General features: G+C 40.7%; 1 protein-coding gene and 1 pseudogene across 1 annotated transcript in view; one reads left to right on the top strand and one right to left on the bottom strand.

Moving 5' to 3' along the window:
• The window catches only part of LOC145484199 (uncharacterized), a 37,217-nt gene extending 25,874 nt beyond the window's left edge, over positions 1-11,343 (top strand). Inside the window, exons 24-39 of the mRNA XM_081462829.1 lie at positions 415-554; positions 998-1,077; positions 1,701-1,876; positions 2,101-2,261; positions 2,743-2,823; positions 3,316-3,411; positions 3,639-3,804; positions 4,532-4,630; positions 5,559-5,609; positions 5,878-6,027; positions 6,708-6,905; positions 7,276-7,698; positions 7,841-7,900; positions 8,642-8,824; positions 9,244-9,294; positions 9,718-11,343. Of these exons, the coding sequence (XP_081318955.1) occupies positions 415-554; positions 998-1,077; positions 1,701-1,876; positions 2,101-2,261; positions 2,743-2,823; positions 3,316-3,411; positions 3,639-3,804; positions 4,532-4,630; positions 5,559-5,609; positions 5,878-6,027; positions 6,708-6,905; positions 7,276-7,698; positions 7,841-7,900; positions 8,642-8,824; positions 9,244-9,294; positions 9,718-9,942 (2,340 nt within the window). The 3' untranslated portion in view covers positions 9,943-11,343. The remainder of the gene's footprint in view (positions 1-414; positions 555-997; positions 1,078-1,700; positions 1,877-2,100; positions 2,262-2,742; positions 2,824-3,315; positions 3,412-3,638; positions 3,805-4,531; positions 4,631-5,558; positions 5,610-5,877; positions 6,028-6,707; positions 6,906-7,275; positions 7,699-7,840; positions 7,901-8,641; positions 8,825-9,243; positions 9,295-9,717) is intronic.
• Positions 11,344-11,490: 147 nt separating this feature from the next.
• On the bottom strand, positions 11,491-15,299 carry LOC145484285 (putative skeletal organic matrix protein 5 pseudogene; annotated as a pseudogene).
• Positions 15,300-20,257: the final 4,958 nt, after the last annotated feature.

The following is a 20,257-nucleotide window of genomic DNA, read 5'->3' as shown; positions in this document are numbered from 1 at the left end:
GAAAATAGGTGAGACACAGTCTCAAAATAGTGACTATTTTTTTTTGTAGAATGATGCGAACTGCGGAAACAAATCTTCATGTCAAATCTTCATGTTAATATATTTTCGATAGAATAAAAGGTATTGCTAATGGGGGTATAAAGAGTAGACATGATGTCAGTGATTTGACTTGAAAATATCCATTCTGATTACGTAGTCACTCACTGGATCTACAGAGATCCGAGTCGTGCCTCTGATTGTTGTTTCTCGGTTTTGAATTTTCCCGCACAAGTAGCAACCAATCACACGGATCTTTGTAGACTACGTCATCGTAGAATTTGTTGGGTCTAACGTTAGACGTCGCTTGAGGAGGGGATCAAATGAGAGCACGAAGGAAATGCGAAAACATGAATTTTGTTTTCTTCCTTGTTTCAGTTCAATCGCCGACATCACTGCAGGCGCTGTGGGCGAGTTGTATGCGGGACGTGTTCCCAGCATAACTACCTTGTCCCGGGGTACGGGAAGTATCCCGTTCGCGTGTGCGATACTTGTTTTGAATACTTCTACACAAACTGGTAAGTCAACTAAGATCAAAACAATTACATTAGAAGTGTTCACATAATTATCTTCATTACTTCGAATTGCCACCAGTTTAGAGAACCAACGACCTGCTCACGTTGCCTCTTAACTCAGTGGATAGAGCATTGGTGATGTAATCCCGAGGTTAGGGATTCAAACTACATTTCCTTTGTATGGTTAAAACTCACAAGAAAACTCCTATAGTCTAGCCCAGAAAGGCCTCCAGCAATTTTCTCGCAATAATACGCTCCTGCGTGGAGGAGTAATTATTTACAAGTGATATAAACCGCAAGTCAATGGCAGCAAGCAATTCTAGATCTAAGGAAAACCTAAACAATTGAATTTTAGGAGCGAGGACTCCCTTAGCTTTACAGCTTAGCTTCATGAGAAAGTACTTCCTTTGTTATAGTTTGGACATTTTTCATTGTCTGTGCTTAAGGTCTCGTCCACTTCGTGAGGATTTAACCGCATCCATTCGCTCAGAACCAAATTCTTTGGAGAAGAGACGCAGCTCCCAAGGTAAGGCGTTAGAGGCTATGTTACACAGGTGTAGGCAATGACCGACTGGTTATAGAATTAACTGAGACGTCACGGCTTAAAACTGTAGAACAACTCAAAACAAGCACAGAAAAGGAAAAAGAGGCATGGATGGGCAAAACTGGAGAAGATTAACACGGATTGCATTAGGGTAAACTTGAAAAACATCGGTGCTGTTTTTCATATTTATCTCAATTTGTTTGGAAGTGTCATTATCAACGATCGGAAATCATCTTGGTTTGTTGTGTGGCCGTGATCTTGCCAGTAAAAGACTTGCTCTACCAATTTGGCCTCGTAATTGACGAAAATCAACAGAATTACCTAAAATACCGTGACCTATCCCTTCTTATTATGACTAAGTTATTTTTCCGCTTACGAGTATAGGTAAATTTCTTGTCAGTTCAATTTCATTAGTCGACAATCATTAACATGTATAAAATACCACGGCGTCGTCTCAAAGTTAGCTAAACTTCCAGCTAACGACTGTGGCGTGTGCAAGTATCGGGTCACATGTCAAAGCATTGCGTTACATTTCTGCCGTGACGTTCCACGCGTTATGATCCAGCGATAATTTTCTTTTTGTTTGCTGTTTTTTTTCATAACAGGACTTGCAGAGAACACAGAATCCAGTGGAACAAGTAGTATCATAGGTGGCAGTTATCTGGAGAGAACACCGTCCACCGAGTGGCTCACTGAAGACATGAATGCACGTTGTCTGTGGAAACTGAGTTTGGATGAAGAAAATAACTCCTTACTTAGAGATGAATTCTTCTATGAACAGGTAAAATATGTCATGACGTTATCGTTTTTGTTAGCAGCATTAACTGGCGACTGAAAACAGATATAACCAAGAGGTGTAAATGCGTGCAGGCGAATTGTAAGAGCAAACTGTCCCAATTTTTCTGGGGTAGCCTGTGCAGCTTACAATTGCAATAAGTATCTTTTGCTTGATAATGAGCTGAATGAGGAATTTCTTGAGTGACGACGCCATGATTACCTTTCCAGGCCCCAAGTGCTTCCCTGTGCGTGTCCATTTTGGACCTTCACAGTGACGTTAAGGCCTGTGGCATGCTGATTCTGGACCTGTGTAACTCGCTCTCTCAAAAGTTGGTCTCAGTGGCCCCTGGTGTCAGAAATGAGGAGCTGGACCATAACCTGCTTATAAGGTCAGTGACTACTTGGCATTAGAGGCTGAATTTTGCTCAAATAAAGAGAAGAAGTCATAACAGTAAATAGTCACTGGACAGGACATTTAGGTTCTTGTTACCTGAGTGGCTATTTTTTATTCCATCTTTCTGTGAGTTTCTCTGGTTAGATTCAAGAATGACATTCTCACAGCTAATTCAATGTATCGTTTGTTGTTTATTCACAATTTTTAAAAAAGGGTTGAAAATAAAAGCTCTATCGAAACATTTCAATTGCAGTCGACTTTTTTATTTTCAAGATCTGCGTCATATTCTCCTAACAACCTTTCACACAGCCCTCTTACTAGAATTAAGTTTCTATTCAGTCAAGACGTTTCTCCTTGCCCGTTCTTCTCCTGACCTAGAAATGATCAACTCCCGGGATTCAAGGATTAAATTCATAAATACTAGCTTGGTCATAATTTGTTGTTGTTGTTGATGTTGATGTCCATTTCATCACCAGTATGATCCGTTATCTGTTGTTCAATGCTAAACTCAAGATGATGAAGGCTGGAGAGACACAAGGCGTGGAACTCTGTGATACGTATGTACAGTTTATGAACTTATCATCTGCTTCTTGTTTAAGAAATTCAAAACGTTTCTATCCATAACGTGTATCTTTCAGCTATGGAGAGTCCCTCTATAGCTCAAAAGTGTAGCGTCTTTGATCGGCTGTTGCTCGATTTTGAATTTTTCCCGCGCAATGAACAACCAATCAGAGACGGAAAAAGATACTGTTGAGTTACGTCATCGGTATGGAATGTTTCGGGTCCAGACTCATGCGGGGGAGAATTAAGCCCGCGAAGTGGGCGTCAATCTCATTCCTAGATCCCTCATTGTCCAGAAGGGAGCTGGAAACTAGATTAGGTAGACGTCTTTGTTGTTAAGGTAAGCTCCGAGCAAACCCAGCAATTACCGAGTATACAGCGATTTTGAGCTGGGATCTCTCGTCTGCATGTAACAACCTGTAAACGAGGCCAGACTAACTGTTTAGCCATTGTTAACATACCTCTTCATTTTCGTTTCGTTGATATAGGTACCTTGGTCATGTGGATCTAATGAAGTTTCTAGTAGAGTCGAACTGTGGAGACATCCCTTCACTTCGCGACCTCATGCACCCCGACTCTGCAAGGTACGATGGGGGAGGGGAGGGTCCGTTTCACCTTGACTCTGCAGGGTATGCCATCGAGGGAGGGAGGGTGGAAGAGGAGGTGCCATAGACCATGATGCTGCAAGATAAAGGACGGAGGAGGACGGAAAGTTTTGTTCTGTCTAGTTACGTGTCAGAGATTTTGTAACAAGGTTGCGTTTGGAAAGAGTATTTTTTATTTGGTCATTGCTTTTGTTTATCTCTTGCAGGCGTCTTCGTGACCGATTTATTGAAGCAGAACGGCTCTCTCTTGCCATGGAAGTTTCTACCAAGTGTGGTCTTGACCCCTCAGGGGTGTGGGGAGCGGCTGGATTTGCTCTTTTACAAGCTGGAGATTTCCCTGGGGCCAGAGAAAAGTTTGCCCGTTGCATGAAGGTGAACGACTCTAGCTTAACCCACAGAAAAATATCGCTGTAAAATGGAAGGATAATGAAATGTTTTTCTTTTGGGGGGGGGGGGGTGGGGATGAGATAACATCCATTAAAACAAAAGAGAACCAATCAGTTTCTCCTTTTGTAAATGGTAAAAAGCGAGAATGCCAACATCAACTGGCCCTTGTTTTTCTTAGTTGTAATTAGATCAAGCGCTGTTACAGCCGGTGGTCAAAGGAACTCTGTCACGGTATTTTGTGGTATTCTGACCGCGTACCTCTAAATTGAAGGTAACCCGAAAATAGTAATCACTAGGATAGAAAAATACCAAAGAGATAATAATAAACCATAAAGAAACAAGAATGGAGAAGATTACCATGGATTTCAAATGACGAACTTGAAAAATTTAGGCTAAACTTTTCAAGATGCGCAAACATTGACGTAGATCTTTAATACAATTATAAGTTGAGTAAGGCGCGATGGAGCTTTGGCGATGAAGTTTCGGCTTTAAGATTACGATGTTACCACGGGCAAGTTTTGTCGTTTCCAATGGTGACAATATCGTCGCCTACAATTTAATTTCGCGCGCTTTGTTGCTATGTCGTCAAAGGCCGACAAGTTACCACTGAAAACGGAGCCAGTTGCCCGTGACAACAACAAAAGATGAACATTAAAGCCTGGTCACCAAACATCCGTCGCGCCTGATGACAAACTTACTCGTTGTCTTGCAGGCTGAAGAAGCAGGAAAACAGCAACAGCATAATAACTCACAGTACCTGGAAAAGATCATCGACATTCTTCAGTCGTCTCCACTTCTGGCCTACAGACAGGTAAGGTTCACCTTTGTGCGCAGCTCCTGGGTCGTCACGCAATTTTTTGAACGCGTGACGTGGCAAAGAGCGTGCGCTTTGGTGAGAGAGCTATGGTAGAGAGAACGGTGTTACTTAAGGCCCTATCTACTCTATGCCGGAGAAATTTAAAAACGGAGGGTAATCTCCGGAAACGCATCAAATTTTTTCCGCTCACTCTGCGTCGGAGAAATTTGAAAACATAACAATCACCGGTCATTTGTGGATAAAACTCGGACAAGAAAATCACATGATCAACGTGACTACGTCGTTTTCAAAATGCTCCGTCTTCAAAGTGTTTTCCGGCCACAAGAAAACGAAAATCCGACGTTTATAAATTCCTCCGGTTTGAAGAGCATTTTCGAAAAGCTCCGTTTTCATGACGGGTCATTGTGGACGGTAGGACTAGCCGTAGGAATAAACTGCTGCGTTTTCAAATTGCTCTAGCGCAGTGTGAACGGGGCCTTACATAACAGGAATTACATCTTGGATTACAAATTCTACAAAGTTTGCGTTAATTATTCATTGTTTTTCTTGTTTGTTGTTGTTTTATCACGCAAATCTCCTTGGCTAGCCAATGTTTCCTCCAATTTAATCTCGTTCACACTGGCAAAAAGATCTGTAAACTGTGTCTTAAATGTGTTCAATTGTTGTTGTTGTTGCTGTTTCTTTTTTTTGGTTTTTGAACGCTATTGATTTCGAAGTACAGTGGAATTCGGGATTCTCGAATCTTCGAGTTTTCGAATCTCCCGATAACTCGAACTAAAACTCGTTTCCCACTGCTTAGTCGAACACTAAATTTATCCCCGATTTCTCAAACTAATTTTCGTTTCCCTTGGAGTTTCGAAAAAAATCGGGATTCCTGGTGTTTTATTTTCCTGCCTTCTAATTTGTAATTATTTGTTTACAGTCTACAGATGACCTGATGTCTCCGTTGCTTGGCCTCTTGGAAAATGGCCGAGTAAGTCAGTCTTGATTCTATACATTTTCAAATTTTTGTTCTGTTAACATAAGTAATTGTATGAATGCAAGTGCAATTATTTGCACTACTCGTGGTATTTGAAAGTTCTCTCAAAATTAGACGAGCCTTCAGGCGAGTGCAAGTCGAAAAAATTTGATTGGTTCATTATGTTGCATTGCTGTAATTGGACAGTTGTGATTGTCATCTTATTATTTCTTTCCGTTGTTATCTTGTTCAATCTCTTCATCTAATTTCTTTATCTTGGCAGAATTTCCAGAGTGGTAATTCGTACTTAGATCCCAAACGGTTTGACGAATGCCTTTACTATCTTCATAAGTACGGTAGCCCGTCATCTCTTGTGGCGTTTTACGTCAGGCACGGTCATCTTAAACTCGCTTGCAGGTACATCATAGACAAGGTAAGAATTTGTCCTTTATTCTCTCTTCGTGCAATCGTGATTGTTTCTTCTAGTAAGGGCCTAGTATCAGGGGGAAGCTGTATAGCGGGATATTTTCTATCCCTGACGATGCCGTGGATCCGCGAAAGCTTGGAACGTCGACTTAACTATATACAGTAGTTTTTAAACCGTACTGTATAAGGCCTCATCTAATATGCTGCTGAAGGACAACATTCAATGCTTACTACATTGCAGCTTGCAACAACTTTCAACATTGCAACATTGTTTCATAGCAAGTTGAAAAGCGTTTTTGTGCATATTACCACCCGTGTTGTTCTAAGCTGCGGCGGCATGCTGCAGAAATTTGAAATCATGTGTACTGCGCACTGTTCGCTGTTTCAGTGGGAACAAAACATTAAACTACAAGTTTGAAGCGATAGGGAAAATCCTTCGTTGTTCAAAGTTGGACAGGTTTCGGTCGGACTGTGCAGTGGCGTCAAAATTCAGTTACATCAGGATGCTAAGGGGAGTATTTTGTTCATTGATGTAGCACGAGCTAGTCATTACTACTAATTGAGCAAAGGTTGGTATAAATTCTCCTAAACTGTGTTCAAAGTCAGCTTGCTATCACACTGGACTGGTTTTCAACAATCGACCTCACTCAGCACCTCTTTGTTCTGTTATTTCTCCTCCTTTCTTAGCAATGTTCTGTGGAAGTGTTCATCGAAAGTTTGTTCATGCGCCTTGTTCTCAAAGGCAAATTTACGCAGCTGAAAGAGCAGATGGAAACCGCTGACCCGACATTGCAGGCGTGGATGCCTTATTTGACCGCGGCTTGTAAATTTTTACTACGCCGAAGTTTTCATCATCTGCTGTACGAAGTACAGGTGTTTATGAGGGTAAGTGTTGTCGTTGTATCAGTTATACGAGAGCAGTAATAGGAAAATCTGCCACTGGCGAGACAGAGGTAAGCTTGCGTCTCGCAAACCTCGCACACAGCTACCGGAGCTTTACTCCGGGTACTGTAGCATGAAGTTACTACCCAAGAACATCGCAATGATCTCGGACCCTTCGGTCCGGAACCCAGCGCACTTAACACTATTAATTTCCAGATGGATCTGGAATAAAATTGAGCATCCCAGGTTTGTCAGTGACAAGGTTGATAAGAGTAACCCTCCTCAAACAAAGTTTATTTGCATATCTATGTTTTACCATTAGGCCAACTTGTTTTATCAGAATTTAACTTCCTCTCATCTTTTCCAACCTTAGGACTTCTTTCGCGCCGCTCAGACTTGTATCCGGTTTTACGAGGGCGCGGCCGGTGGACCCGTGACGTCGTACGAAGATCTCTACTCTCGACTTCATTACCTCGAGGAAGCTAAACAGCACATTGAAGCTGTGATCGTCGAGAAGAAATCCCCCAAGGGAACTTGTAACACCGTGTTTGCGTATTTGCGACAGTGTAGCACTACTAGTGTAAAGAGCGTTGCCGAAGAACCCTCTCACCTAACCATGTCACTGTCCGAGTTGAACAGTCATATGAACACCATCAACTTACAGATGGAGGTTACGAGCTTCATGCATCAGTGCGCTGTGGACCGAGGAGGGCTGGGTCTACTACGAGCGACTGAAGGAAATCGACTGCCAACCCTTTTCGGAAATGGACATGTTAGGGCAGAGGTGGTTGTCCAGGTAACTAAGGGATTTGTGATGGGCGGGGACTTAGTTAAGGTAATTATTATTATTATTTTCCTTTTGTATCCATAAACAGTCGTTTATCATACCTTGCTACCTTTTATAATTTTGAAACATTTTTTCTTTGTTTTTTGTTCAGGTCCTTCTTGCTGGAGCAACAATCCTAGATGGTTTCAGCTTGGCCAGCCGAATAATTCAGGTTTGTTCTGTGCTCTGCTTCTGCTTACAACATTACTGGAGTCTGACAATTTCTGGTGTGGCCACAAATCTTTAATGTTATTGAACTAGCGTGATCTCCGTATTAGGGACATACTGCTCGCGCGCGCAAAAGGTAAGCATATATTACGTTTATCACGCCGCTTTCTTGAAAGTTAAACTGAAATTGTCGGCCAAATTTGAAGGAAATAACATTTGTACGTAACAAATAGCTGTAATAGCTTGTGCGATGTTTTGAAAAAGCAATTCGCCGAACCTAATGAATCTTTTCGGCGATACGGCGGCCATTTTTTAATTCTGTTGTTTCAAATAGCTGTTATGGGATGCTTAGAGGGCAAGTACATACTAATTTACCCCCCGGAGCATCCCATAATGGCTATTTGAAACAACAGAATTCAAAATAGCCGCTGAAAAGTTCCATTCGTGAGCGGTCCGTATTGCAAATTCCCCATCCCTCAGTGAACCAATCAGAATTGTCCTTTTCATCTTGGACAAGAGTGCCATATTATAAAAGTGTAATATTTTCCCAGACACTTAAGTTTGAAATACTTTTTCAAAGAGCTCAATTATGAATAATTTGGATAATGAATAATTTGGAAAAATCATTATTTTGGACGTTTCAATAAAGTCACAGTTCATTCAACTCGTTCCATCATCTGGTGGGGGAGTCTCGCTTTCAAGGGCTCCTCGCTAGCAGTACGTTCACTTCTCTATCTCTACACAGGATTTTAATCTGCCTGCTGCACGTGTTTACGTGGACGCTGGCCGTTCGCTGGCGCGACAGTACAAGTACTCACACATTGAAGAACTTCTACGTTGCTCGGGGGAGACTGGACAAGTAACAGACAAATGTCATGATGATATCATTCTGGCATGCGTCAGTATTGTGGCCGCTGACCAGAGTCAGGTGCGGCCGGTTTTTCTGTGACATTTTAATTCTTTTTTGATTTCCACATTTTTTTAAATACTTGCCTATTTAGTCACACTCTCTCAACACTTAAAAGTAAGAAAGGAAAAAAGTTAAAAGACTTAATAAATTACAACTATATCTCTAATTACACCAGTCTAGAAACTTACATCGCGTAACAACATCTCTTACAAAAGCTGATTATTTCAGTGCTTTTACACTTTTTTATTTACCTATACTTAATTTCTTACTAGACAGTAGCAAATCTTGCAATATGAACAGAAGAGCAAAATTATTCAAAGTGAAGAAAACAGTCGGAATCAAATATTAGGGAAAAGGCTGTTTTTGTCCCTTCTGATTAAATGCGATTTTCCTTTAACTCAAAGCTGATTGCGAGATATGTATTTCGTTATATGTAGACGAAGTACCTGGAAGGACTAATTAAACTTCTGAAGAATGACATCAACAAGGTATTTGATATTATCTTCTCTTGTGTTCTTTTCCTGGTAGACCAGCGCCGTTTTGGAAAACTTCTTGCTCGCGTATCGAAGAGTTGTCGATTTTCACTATCCAGAAATTGCACTGCTTCCCACCATGAGAATATATCAGTTTCCTTAACGTGCAGCATCAAATAGACAACCTTGGTGTTTCTTGCGCAGTGAGATCATGTTTGGCTGTCTAATCAAGTGGCTGAAAATCAGCTCACTTAAGTTCATTCTGTTTGTTTCGAACGTGAGTTCAGTATGGATATCAGCTACTGACAATGTTTGCAACATTCTTCACCGTTTTAGAAGAGTTGGGATATTCCCAGCAAAGGTCCTGTGCTTCCAAACACATCACAGTAAACCTGCGTTTCGTTAAGATTTGGTTATAATTGTATTTTTTTTTTTCAGATAAGCGCTTTCCTAATGTGCGGTAAACTAAAATCCGCTTATCTGATCGCTGTAAAAGGAGACCGGGTGGACGCCATTCGGGAAATCGCTGAGCTGGCGGAGAAGACAGGACAAAGTAAAATGGTGGAGATCTGCTCCAAGTATCTGTCGCAATATGATAAGAGAAGGCAAACTCTGGAAAGACGAACGACGCAACGAAAACAAGGCGCGGAATACAACAGATGACGAGACGTTGCAAGGAAAAATCTAGGGTGAATTTTTCAAGATAGTATTTCGTAATTTATCTCAGTTGTCCCATTCTTGTTTCTCTCTGATTAAGCTTTACCAATTACTTGCTGTTTTGCTACCTTAGTCAACTAAATTTTAAAATTTTCTCTGATTTTCATACAGGTAACTTGTACGTTGCTAAGAATGCCGGATGTGATACATCGTTGACTGCAAGCAGGCTGTTGTGTTTAGGGCGGGGACGCGAGCGGCGAAGCCGCGAGAAACACACACGCATGAGTCGAAACCGCGAGACGAGCCGGCGCGCTGTGTCTAGTTAGGCCTCCCACGCGTCGTTCTTAAACTCGCTCGCGCGCCGAAGCGAAAGGTCAGATAGCTGCACCCAAACACTAGAGCCCGCTCGCAGGCTAAATTTATCGTTTCTTAAAGGGGCTAGGTCACTCACAGCTGGTCCAGACAAATAATGAACATTTTCAAGCGCGCACGTCACTTGACCCATCAGACATAAGACACAAATACGAAATGTTATAAAATTGCCAGTTAATATAGTTCTTTAGTATAAATCTACTAGCGATATATCACGAATGGCGTTCTCTGATTGGCTACGCTACTCACTATCTATTCTGTTGTAGATAGCGAGTAACGCAGCAGTGTGCGCTTTTTAACAAACTGGCAGCCGATTCTTTGCGTTTTCGAAATGTCTTTGGATAAAGTTTTGAACAACTAGTAGATTTATACTAAAACAATTAGATTATCCGCTCTTGATTTCTACGCTTGATAGTTGACTCGGGCTACGCCCTTGTCAACGTAACGCGATAGAAATCTCGAGCTCAGAATAAAATTGTTGAATACAGTTAATCATTCAATGACCGTCAGCACAACCTAGGTTGTCAAATACAGATTTAAATTTTTTTCGACCTTGAGGCTGATTCCGCCGGTTAATCATCTCCGAGCCAAAACCGCAACAGAATATTTAGTTATAACAGCCAGAGGCTTAGCTGTCAGTACATATTGTAGAATAGTAACGCAACACCATTAAAACGTGATCATTCCATTGTGAATGGGATGGCCTGGATTAATTTCAATATGGATTAAACATTAATTGATGGACATGGACTAGACTTTTTCATAGGAATAGGGCAATTCGTGTTTTAACGAATTACAGAGTATTTGACTAGGGTACGGGGAGGAAGATTTAATGAATACATTGTTGTAAATGACTGGCACCAAACCAAAGGTAAGAAATATATATTTTTTGACTAAACAGACAATGACGAGTAAATAAAGAGATGAAATGTATTGCTCAACATGGAGGTGCAAGGTTATTTTGTTCAAGTTTGATAATGGATCATGTTTGGACTGTGTATTGGGCATTATCCTGCAATGATCCCAGACTCAGAAAAGTGCGTCTTTGTATTTTAGCCCCTTATACAGACCATGCATTCAGAACTGGAAATAGCGATCATACGTTTAACCGTCCCTTCTTTGAAAGAAGATGCGAAGGACACGATACTATGCTGCTCTGGTGTAAACACAAATCTGATCCATTTCCCCTCAAAATGTGTAGCACCTCTCGTGAGCTTCTAATTGTCTCGCTTGTTAGCAGCTGTTATTGTTTTGGCGCTAGGGGCGCTGTTTCTGTTGTCTGTTCTATTGCTCCCTTAAAGGGTATCGAGCCATTCATGTGAGACCTTCCGAGGGCTGCTAAATGGCCTCTGAAAATTATCAGAATTTAGGTCTGAGTGTAGCTTTATGGTTGAACTCGGACTGGAAACGGCGACTTCTACAGATGTTATGCAAAGCTTAGAAAGGTCTCCTGATTGCTTTCAATGTCAAGTTCATTCATGAGTCCATGTGCTCTGATTGCGTGCGTGTTATATTTACTACAATATTTTAATGGATGAACTCATCTGTGGTGATACCGGGGTGATATCTACGATTGATCTCTGAAATTTCTCTCAAAATTACACAAGCGTTTATGACCGAGAAAATTTCGAACAGGCGCGCGTTAATTTCCAGTGCAAATCAAGTATTAACGATAAATAATAAGGCTCCCGTAAAAGTGAAGCCACGCTTAACTCTAAACGTACAGGACGAGTAACGTTCCTTTGTAAATCTTACTTGGTACAACCAAGATTTGCAAGGACACAGTTCTTGTATGACTTCGATTTGTTGGCTAACTAAGAGGAGTATGGTGATGAAGCTAATGATTATTAACCCTTTGTCACTTGTCACTGCACCAAGATATATCCCATGGCTTTGATGTGTTTGCTTCCATTATCGGACCTGGATGAAGCCTCGTTTCCACACGTGTTGGAGTTGTCAAAATATCCTCCTGTACCAAACTTAATTCTGGAATCACAAGTTTCGCAACGATCCTGTTCGTTTCCGAGGAAACCAATCCTTGCTTTAGAAAATGAAGTTGAAAGACTCACAACGTTGAAGCCTTCCTTGTTACATTTGTGTTGCAATGAGGCCTCTGAACCAATCAGCGTCTTCCACGTGTCACGACCCAGTGAGGTGGCGCGGTTTTGCCCGTCAGCTATCAGTGAGTACAGAGAGTTGGCATGCTTGTTAATGACAATGAAGTTGATCTGTTGGCCGATCTTCATACCAAGACATCTTGAAGAAGGATATGTTCCAGTAGGTCGGTAGCTTGGTCTCTTTTTTGTTAAACCCAGTCTCTCCCTCAGGGAGGTTGTATTCATTTTCATCGCTCCAGTACGACGAGTCATAATGAAAGGTGCTCTGAGAAAGTAAAAATAAAGATAAAAAGAAAGAAATCATTTATTGTCTTCTAAGTTATAAATCACTTGAAAATATTGTTTTCCTGGCTACTAGTGTTTTTTTCTGGCTGTTTAACGTATGGTATTCACTACCTTTCTGTTTAATATTGTTATACCATACCCATGTATGGTTAGAACGTTTTGTTATCTGTCATTCATACACGGCAGGTACTCTGTAGCATACCGCGTTGTTTGCCATGTTGGAAACTGTTCATAATCAAGGTTAATCTAGTGATTAAAAAAGATATTCAATGACAGATGGTCGAATTAAAAAACCTTAATAAACAACCCCTCGTTCTCCAAGTACACAAAGAGAAAAGCTATGTATTTCATCTTTTTTATTTGTGCCTGCAAAAGTATCTTTCGTCAATCGTTTTGTTCAAAGCAGTTCAGGCTAGTTATTTTGAATTATATTTAACTCCAGTTTATTTTCTCTGGATCCTAACTTTCTAACGTTTCCAAGTGCCTGTCTTGTTTAAGTATACAGTACGAAACAAATTAAAAAAAACCCTGTGTTAGTATTAAGTGCTGGAAAGAAAGCCTGTAATTTTCTTCTCACCTAGTACACAGGCGGCCCAAGCTCACGATGCGAGGAGTGCGAACGTTCAGCGCGTGAAACGTGACATATTTACCGCCGACATCTACTATTACATAACCACCGAGTTTGGTTACGCGAAACGTGACCTTCGCCTTGCAGCATATGGTGGCGTTGTATTACAACGGTTTGAATTTATAAAGGTTTGTATGGGGAAAAACGGTAATCGACATTATAGCTGAAATTTTGATATTTTTACAATAAAAATGATTTACCTCAATGCCTTGTTGTCTTTTCCATTGTCATCTCGCTTCTCTGCTCGGTCCGAAGCCTTTTAAGCGAGTTATCGCTTTTTGGCTTTCCTCTACTAAGAAAGAGTAAAGGCTACACACTCGATTCTGGACTGACCCCCGCTCGAAGCGAAAAAAAACAACACTGAAATCCCGCCAGCCGCCCCAGTTCCTCCGCAGAATCATTGTACAGGGTTAAGCGCTCCTTTTCAGTTAAATTCCAAGCCAAATTCATCTCCACAGCGCATGCTACAAAGCTCTAAATCGAAGAAAGCTAGCCATCCGGACTCAGTGATCATGCTGCCGGGACCATCCATGGCCACAGTCGAACAAATTGACCCTGACCGGGGGAAGGGAGTGCACAGTTCTCAATAAGCCAGGTACTTTGCTCCACGGTCCCCTAGGGACTGATTGGCTTGTCATAACAACCAGGAATGCTCCGTCGGCGGCCTGGATTAAAATCTACCCAGGGGACCGTCGAGCAAAGTACTTGGCTTGTCGAGAACTGTGCGCTCCCTTCCCCTGGTCAGGGTCAATTTGTTAGCCCGGCATTCCGCTCGGGTTTCTAATGTGTCCATGGCTGGTCCCGGCAGCATGATCACTGATTCTGGATGGTTAGCTTTCTTCGATTCAGAGCTTTGTATCGTGAGCTGTACATGTAGAGATGAATTTGACTTGGGATTTAACTAAAAGGGAGCGCTTAACCCTGTGTTATGATTCTGCGGAGGAATTGGGGCGGCTGGCGGGATTTCAGTGTTTTTTTTTTCGCTTCGAGCGGGGGTCAGTCCAGAATCGAGTGTGTAGCCTTTACTCTTTCTTAGTAGAGGAAAACCAAAAAGCGATAACTCGGTCAGAGGCTTCGGATCGAGCTGAGAAGCGAGATGACAATAGAAAAGACAACAAGGCATTGAGGTAAGTCATTTTTATTGTAAAAATATCAAAATTTCAGCTATAATGTCGATTACCGTTTTTCCCCATACAAACCTTTATAAATTCAAACCGTTGTAACACAACACCACCATATGCTGCAAGGTGAAGGTCACGTTTCGTGTAACCAAACTCAGTGGTTATGTAATAGTAGATGTCGACGGTAAATATGTCACGTTTCACGCGCTGAACGTTCGCATAAAGATTAAAAAAATAAATAAATAATAACTCCTCGCATCTTGAGCTTGGGCCGCCTGTGCCTACTACACAGCCCTGGGGCACCAAAAGAAGCTAAAACTAATATCTTTGACTTTGGCGGAATTTGCACATCATCAGACTCTCGACTAACTCTTGTTAAATCCTCTCAAACAGACTGAAAAGCGAGTTCATTCCATTCCATCTATACATCGATCATTAGGCCTGGTCCACACAAGGCCAGAGGATTTGAAAACGGAGATGTCATTCCGAAAACGCTTCAAATGTTTTCCGTCCACGCTACGTCGGAGAAATTTAAAAACGCAACAATCAGCGGCCATTTTGGATTTATGTTTGGAGAAAACTTGGTCAGGGATATCACATGATTATCGTGACGTCATCGTTTGTGAAAAGCTCCTTTTTCAGAATGTTTTCCGTCCACACGAAAACAAAAAGTCGGCGTTTTCAAACTCCTCCGTTTTTCGTGATTAACATGGACGTAGGCCTAGTCGTGGCTAGAAATAAAGCTGCGTCTTCAAATTTCTCCCGCGTAGTGTGGACACTCCCTTAGTTTTGAAGATCACGATTCTCCCAGTACAGTAAAAGAGGAGCTCTGTTGCCCTTTTTTACCTTCTTGCCCTAAATCTTCATGACAGGTGTCCATCCTCCATCTCCACATCCAAAATCTCCTATGTGACAGAGAACAGAAATTGATTTTGAGTCTATGTGGAGCGTAACCAGCTGACTCACGCTGGACCTGTTGAATGCAAATAATAGCAAAAGCTATTGAACTAGAGAAACTTTGAGATTAAATTGAACTAAATTTTCATTGGTTTTAGACAGTTTGCGTAGTTTCTCTAGAGAACTCGTTTAAATTTAATCGAAACAGATAGACTCCACGTTGAGGTGCGTCTGTTCAGTAATAGATCACAGAAGACGTCAGAATGTGGTAAAAACATCACTGACATACTCACCTAACAGCTCGTGTGCCATTTTTTTTCCTTAATACATTTTGACGTCATCTGTGATTTATTACTGAACAGACGCACGGCAATATGGAATCTATTTGTTAAATAGAGCCATCGAATAGCCAACTGGAAAGCCTAACAAGAGACATAAACATGCAGCTCACGGTGACTCACTTGTATGAGTCATAAAGTTCCCTTGCATGACGTCAAGACTGAAAGAGAAAAAAAATTTCTTGGGGATAGACCATTATTTTTTTTTGGGGGGGGGAGGGGATGGGGGATGGTTTAGGCAATTTTCTGGGGCATGATATTTGTTTCTCACCCTAAGGTTTTGCATGTTATTTTTGGTAGGCAATAGATGGTGCAATAATATTTTTTAACATCAAAAACATGTACAGGACTTGGATAGTGGGAAGCACTTTTTTTTTCTCCATCGCTCCCCTAGGCTCGATTTCCAGCCGTTTTCTGAGCCCGCGGTCCTTGTCCCCACCATTGGGAGGAGGATAAACAGCCGCACTCCCAAAACGGCTGGAAATCGAGCCTATCGCTCCCCTTGCACGACTATTTTCAGCAGTTTTTGCTGTATAAGAAGTTTTTTTTGGTAATTGCACAACCCTTCCCCCCCCCCCCCCTCAAAGAGAAAATGGTCCGTCCTTTAGAATTAATTAGGGACCTTAAGATACGAGGACGGGAAGGCCAGGACGGGAACGGCAGTGGACGCGGGAAACTTTCGCGGGTCCCGTCGTGTCGCCAAAACCAAAATGCTTAAGATGTGTATTTTTGCAAAGGACGGCGACGTCAATAATTCAAACATCCTTTAGACAATAAAAAAGATGGTAGAAATCTTATCCTATTAAGCTTAAACGATAGTGAACAGCGATGCTGAATTTATTTTTCTTTATAAGCCAAGCAAACATCTGTCAATATTTTAATAGAGAAACCTGAATTTCCGTATGAGAAAATTAAACGAACAATCTGATCGACCTGCTTCAGATGGCTTTTTACCACTGGAGCGTTTGAGAATTCTGTCGCCGAAGAATCCTGACTTTTGGTGAACATTTCAATTTCCATCTGTAATTGTAACAAGCATTATGACAATAAAACAAACGTTGCATCAAGTTCCGGGTAGTATAAAAAAACAACAACTAAACATCAGTTTGAAAATGTGTATTCTATTTGCTCGACAGACGCTCCATGGCATTCATTCTTACAACATTTTATCGACTGTACTTACACTGATGTATTCTCAATGCATACAGTTTGTATCGAGCTTGCACACTCGTGACAGCGACTGAACAGTGACTGAAACACAAACGAACAAACGAGGAATATTTTTATTCACATTTTGGCATGTCAGCGTGGTATTCTACACTACAATCACCAAAAATGCGAACCTTATAAACATTCCTATCGATGTAACTAAAAATAAAGTCGATAAGAACATTTATCGGTGCAAAACAAGCGCACAATACTCACGTTTTCGGTGCGACGGCTAGTCGGGCGAAATGACGTCCTCGACGAGACGAGGACGCAACATTCTCGTCCCCAGTGCTACTCGTCTTAAAATGTCGTTGACGAGTAGCTCTTGACGCACCCAAAAATTCGAATTTTTTCATTGGCTGACAAAAAATGAATGCGCAGCAGAAATGAAAATTATAAACCTCTACGCATTCCATTTTACTTCCGGCCCAGATGGCGGCACCTTCGCTCAGTTGACACAGGCGCGCTTTACGAAAAAACAAATGGTGACCTTTCCCGATCGATCCGAAGGAATCGTTAAAGTTTCCACGTAACCAAAGGAGTACGTTGCCTGCGACGATGTCATTCACGATCGTAATCATCGTCCTTTGTTGTAGCAGCGGAGAAGGTGGGAAGAAACGTTTAGAACTCTGAGAATCAACCGGCTAATACAACAATTACTTTGTCGCTGACCATACCCCAAGAAATCATAAAATTAACTTCGAATCGGCAGTGGGTTTTAAGAAACGTTCGTCTTCCTTTATGAAAAGCTCAAAAGGAAACTTAGAGCCAGGTGAAAAGACGAAGAAATATCACTCTTGCTAAGCAAATGTGGCACTGGAAATGCGAAGGTGAGTGTGTTTTTCTCTCTCTGAAAGATCAAGGAGATCAGATTCTAGCAGTCCAAAATGTATTGATATTAAATTGCCAAAATGAGTCAAAGGTCCGTGTTATAATACTCTGCTACGTACCTGGATGATGTAGCAAATGGTCTGAACATGAAGTTTGGTTTGTTTCTTCCACACATTGTTATGTGTGTATCTTTTACTATCTGTTAAGAAGCTTCTGCTGTTATAGATATAATATCTTTTTTTTTAGCTCCCCTCTCTTTATTATTGAGACCTCCCCTATAGTCTACCCCCAAAAAACACGAACAAACCTTTTGTGGTCAGGCAAGAGTTTTGTTTGCTTTAGAGCCTTCACCCAAATTTATTTATTTATTTTTTATAATTTACTTGTGGAAATGATGTGTAAAGGAAAATAACCATAGATAACCATAGCTGAAATTTGAGGCCCTTTCCTCTCTCCCCACTTTAGTTAGGAAGCAACTGCAACTAGCAAAACTTTATTCTGTCACAATAACATTAATCAGTAAATAACAATAATTTATCATCCATGCAAATAACTGTGAACAAATATAAGAGACAATTATTTATACATGTATAACTGATAACGCATCATCAGAACTAGTGGGTTTCCAAATATAATGTGGGAATTATCTCTCCTAAAAACAAATCAAACATTAAAGGTGTACAGAGTTACATTAATATCCCCATAAGAAAAATGTCATAATCTTTTTGTTAGCCTTTGAAAGATAATTTATTTCCTGCCATTATTTACTATTCTTTGTTAATTTTCAGACCATAATAGTGCTACATAAATTCCTCAAAGGATGACCATTTATGGATAATTCAAATAGGAATGTTGTTCTTGCAGTTCAATAAATAATACTGAAAAAAAAGGAGATGGAGAAAGAACCATTGTTGATAGTAAAGCTATGTGGCTGATGTTCTGATCAACCACAAGACGTAGAAAGTATACATTGAGATTTGTTGTTGCACATGGTTGTATAACAGGCTGAAGAGCCTTATTACCATGAAGTAACATGAATTGTAAAAGAGCAATGACATTGCATTGTTTCCCATTCATTTTGTTCATGCAGTTTCCTAAAAAAAAATCTTCCTTAATGTACATTGAGGCACACCAATATGAATCACTCTCTTCACATCAGGAACCTCTACATGTATACCAATGCCAGATACTAATGTTATAGTTACATCATTTTAGCTGTATTATATTTTTCGTAACACCATGTACTCATATGGGAATACTGAAATAAATTGGTGTTGTTGTTGTTGTTGAAAGCACCCAAAAGATTAAGCTTTATATAAGCTGGTTGAAAGGTATAAAATGAACAAAAACAATTACATCGACAAAAGCAGTGGGGGATGGGGGACAAAATGGTGGAATAGCCCTATATCTAGTCTTGTAATGTCTACAGGCTTTTCTCAAGCCTGAATGTACAAAAATCATAATTAGATGTTCCAGATAAGCTAATTAAAATTGCTGCAGAGCCATTATGGAAGCCCCCAGCACACATATATAACCACTCGATAACAACTGGCATAGGACTTTTATTTTTTTCTTGGCGTTTTTCTTAACAAGGTAGTAACCACTTCAAAAGGCCAATTGCTACCCTATACCCTGGTTACCACACACATAGTTTTTTAGTCTTTCCATAGCCATATGCAAAATAGATTTCTCTTCTCATATTTATTTAATTATAATACTGATGTAAATTAATTCTGTAAATAATGCACAATAAAAGTTGATCGATTGATTTAATTTGACAGTTTAATGATCTGTTGATTGTGTAAGACCCTTTTTTGTAAAAAAAATAGAACAGAATGGGATTACTTGAAAAAATGAGGACATGAAAGATCATATGAAAGTGAGCACCTTTATTACATATTCCTTGCAAGGAAACATGAGCAAAACTCCAATACAACAAAACTTTCCTAAGTTCAACAGATTTTTATTCTGCTACAGCTTACAAACCTATGAAAATAACCAGGAAGTAAATAGTTCTTACCATTAAAAAAATTTTCTCTTCATCTATCAGCACGGCTTATATTTAAATCCTCTGGTCAGTGATGCAATTTCCACGGCTGATTGCCACAAACGCTTCCGTGTGTCCATAAACAAATTTTACCGTGTCATCGATAGACGTAATACATGCCGTATCCTGATTACGTTGCTTGAAAGCTTTCACAACTGCACCTCGCTCTTTAAACTTCTCCTTTTTATCGAATATGAAGAGAAGAAACAACAAGAACACAGCTATCGATTCCTGAATTTTTCTAGACGGTCCACCACAAAATGCACCGCGAAACCCGTTGGTGAAATATTACACAAGCTGGCAATCGTATTTGAAGCGGCGACGGCATTTAAGGCCGCTTTCTACTCTCTTTTTAACTCTAAATCACCTAACTTCAGCGAAGTGAAAACACATGTCAGCGTTCCGATCTGTTTACATCTAAAGAATACTCTCTATTCCTCTCTCCCCTCCCTCAGGATTAGTTTCTGAGCATGAGC

Source organism: Orbicella franksi, chromosome 4, assembly GCF_964199315.1.
Source record: "Orbicella franksi chromosome 4, jaOrbFran1.1, whole genome shotgun sequence".
NCBI classification, from domain to species: Eukaryota; Metazoa; Cnidaria; class Anthozoa; order Scleractinia; family Merulinidae; genus Orbicella; species Orbicella franksi.
The sequence above is the reverse complement of the archived record's forward strand: the minus strand, read 5'-3'. Positions and strand labels throughout refer to the sequence as shown.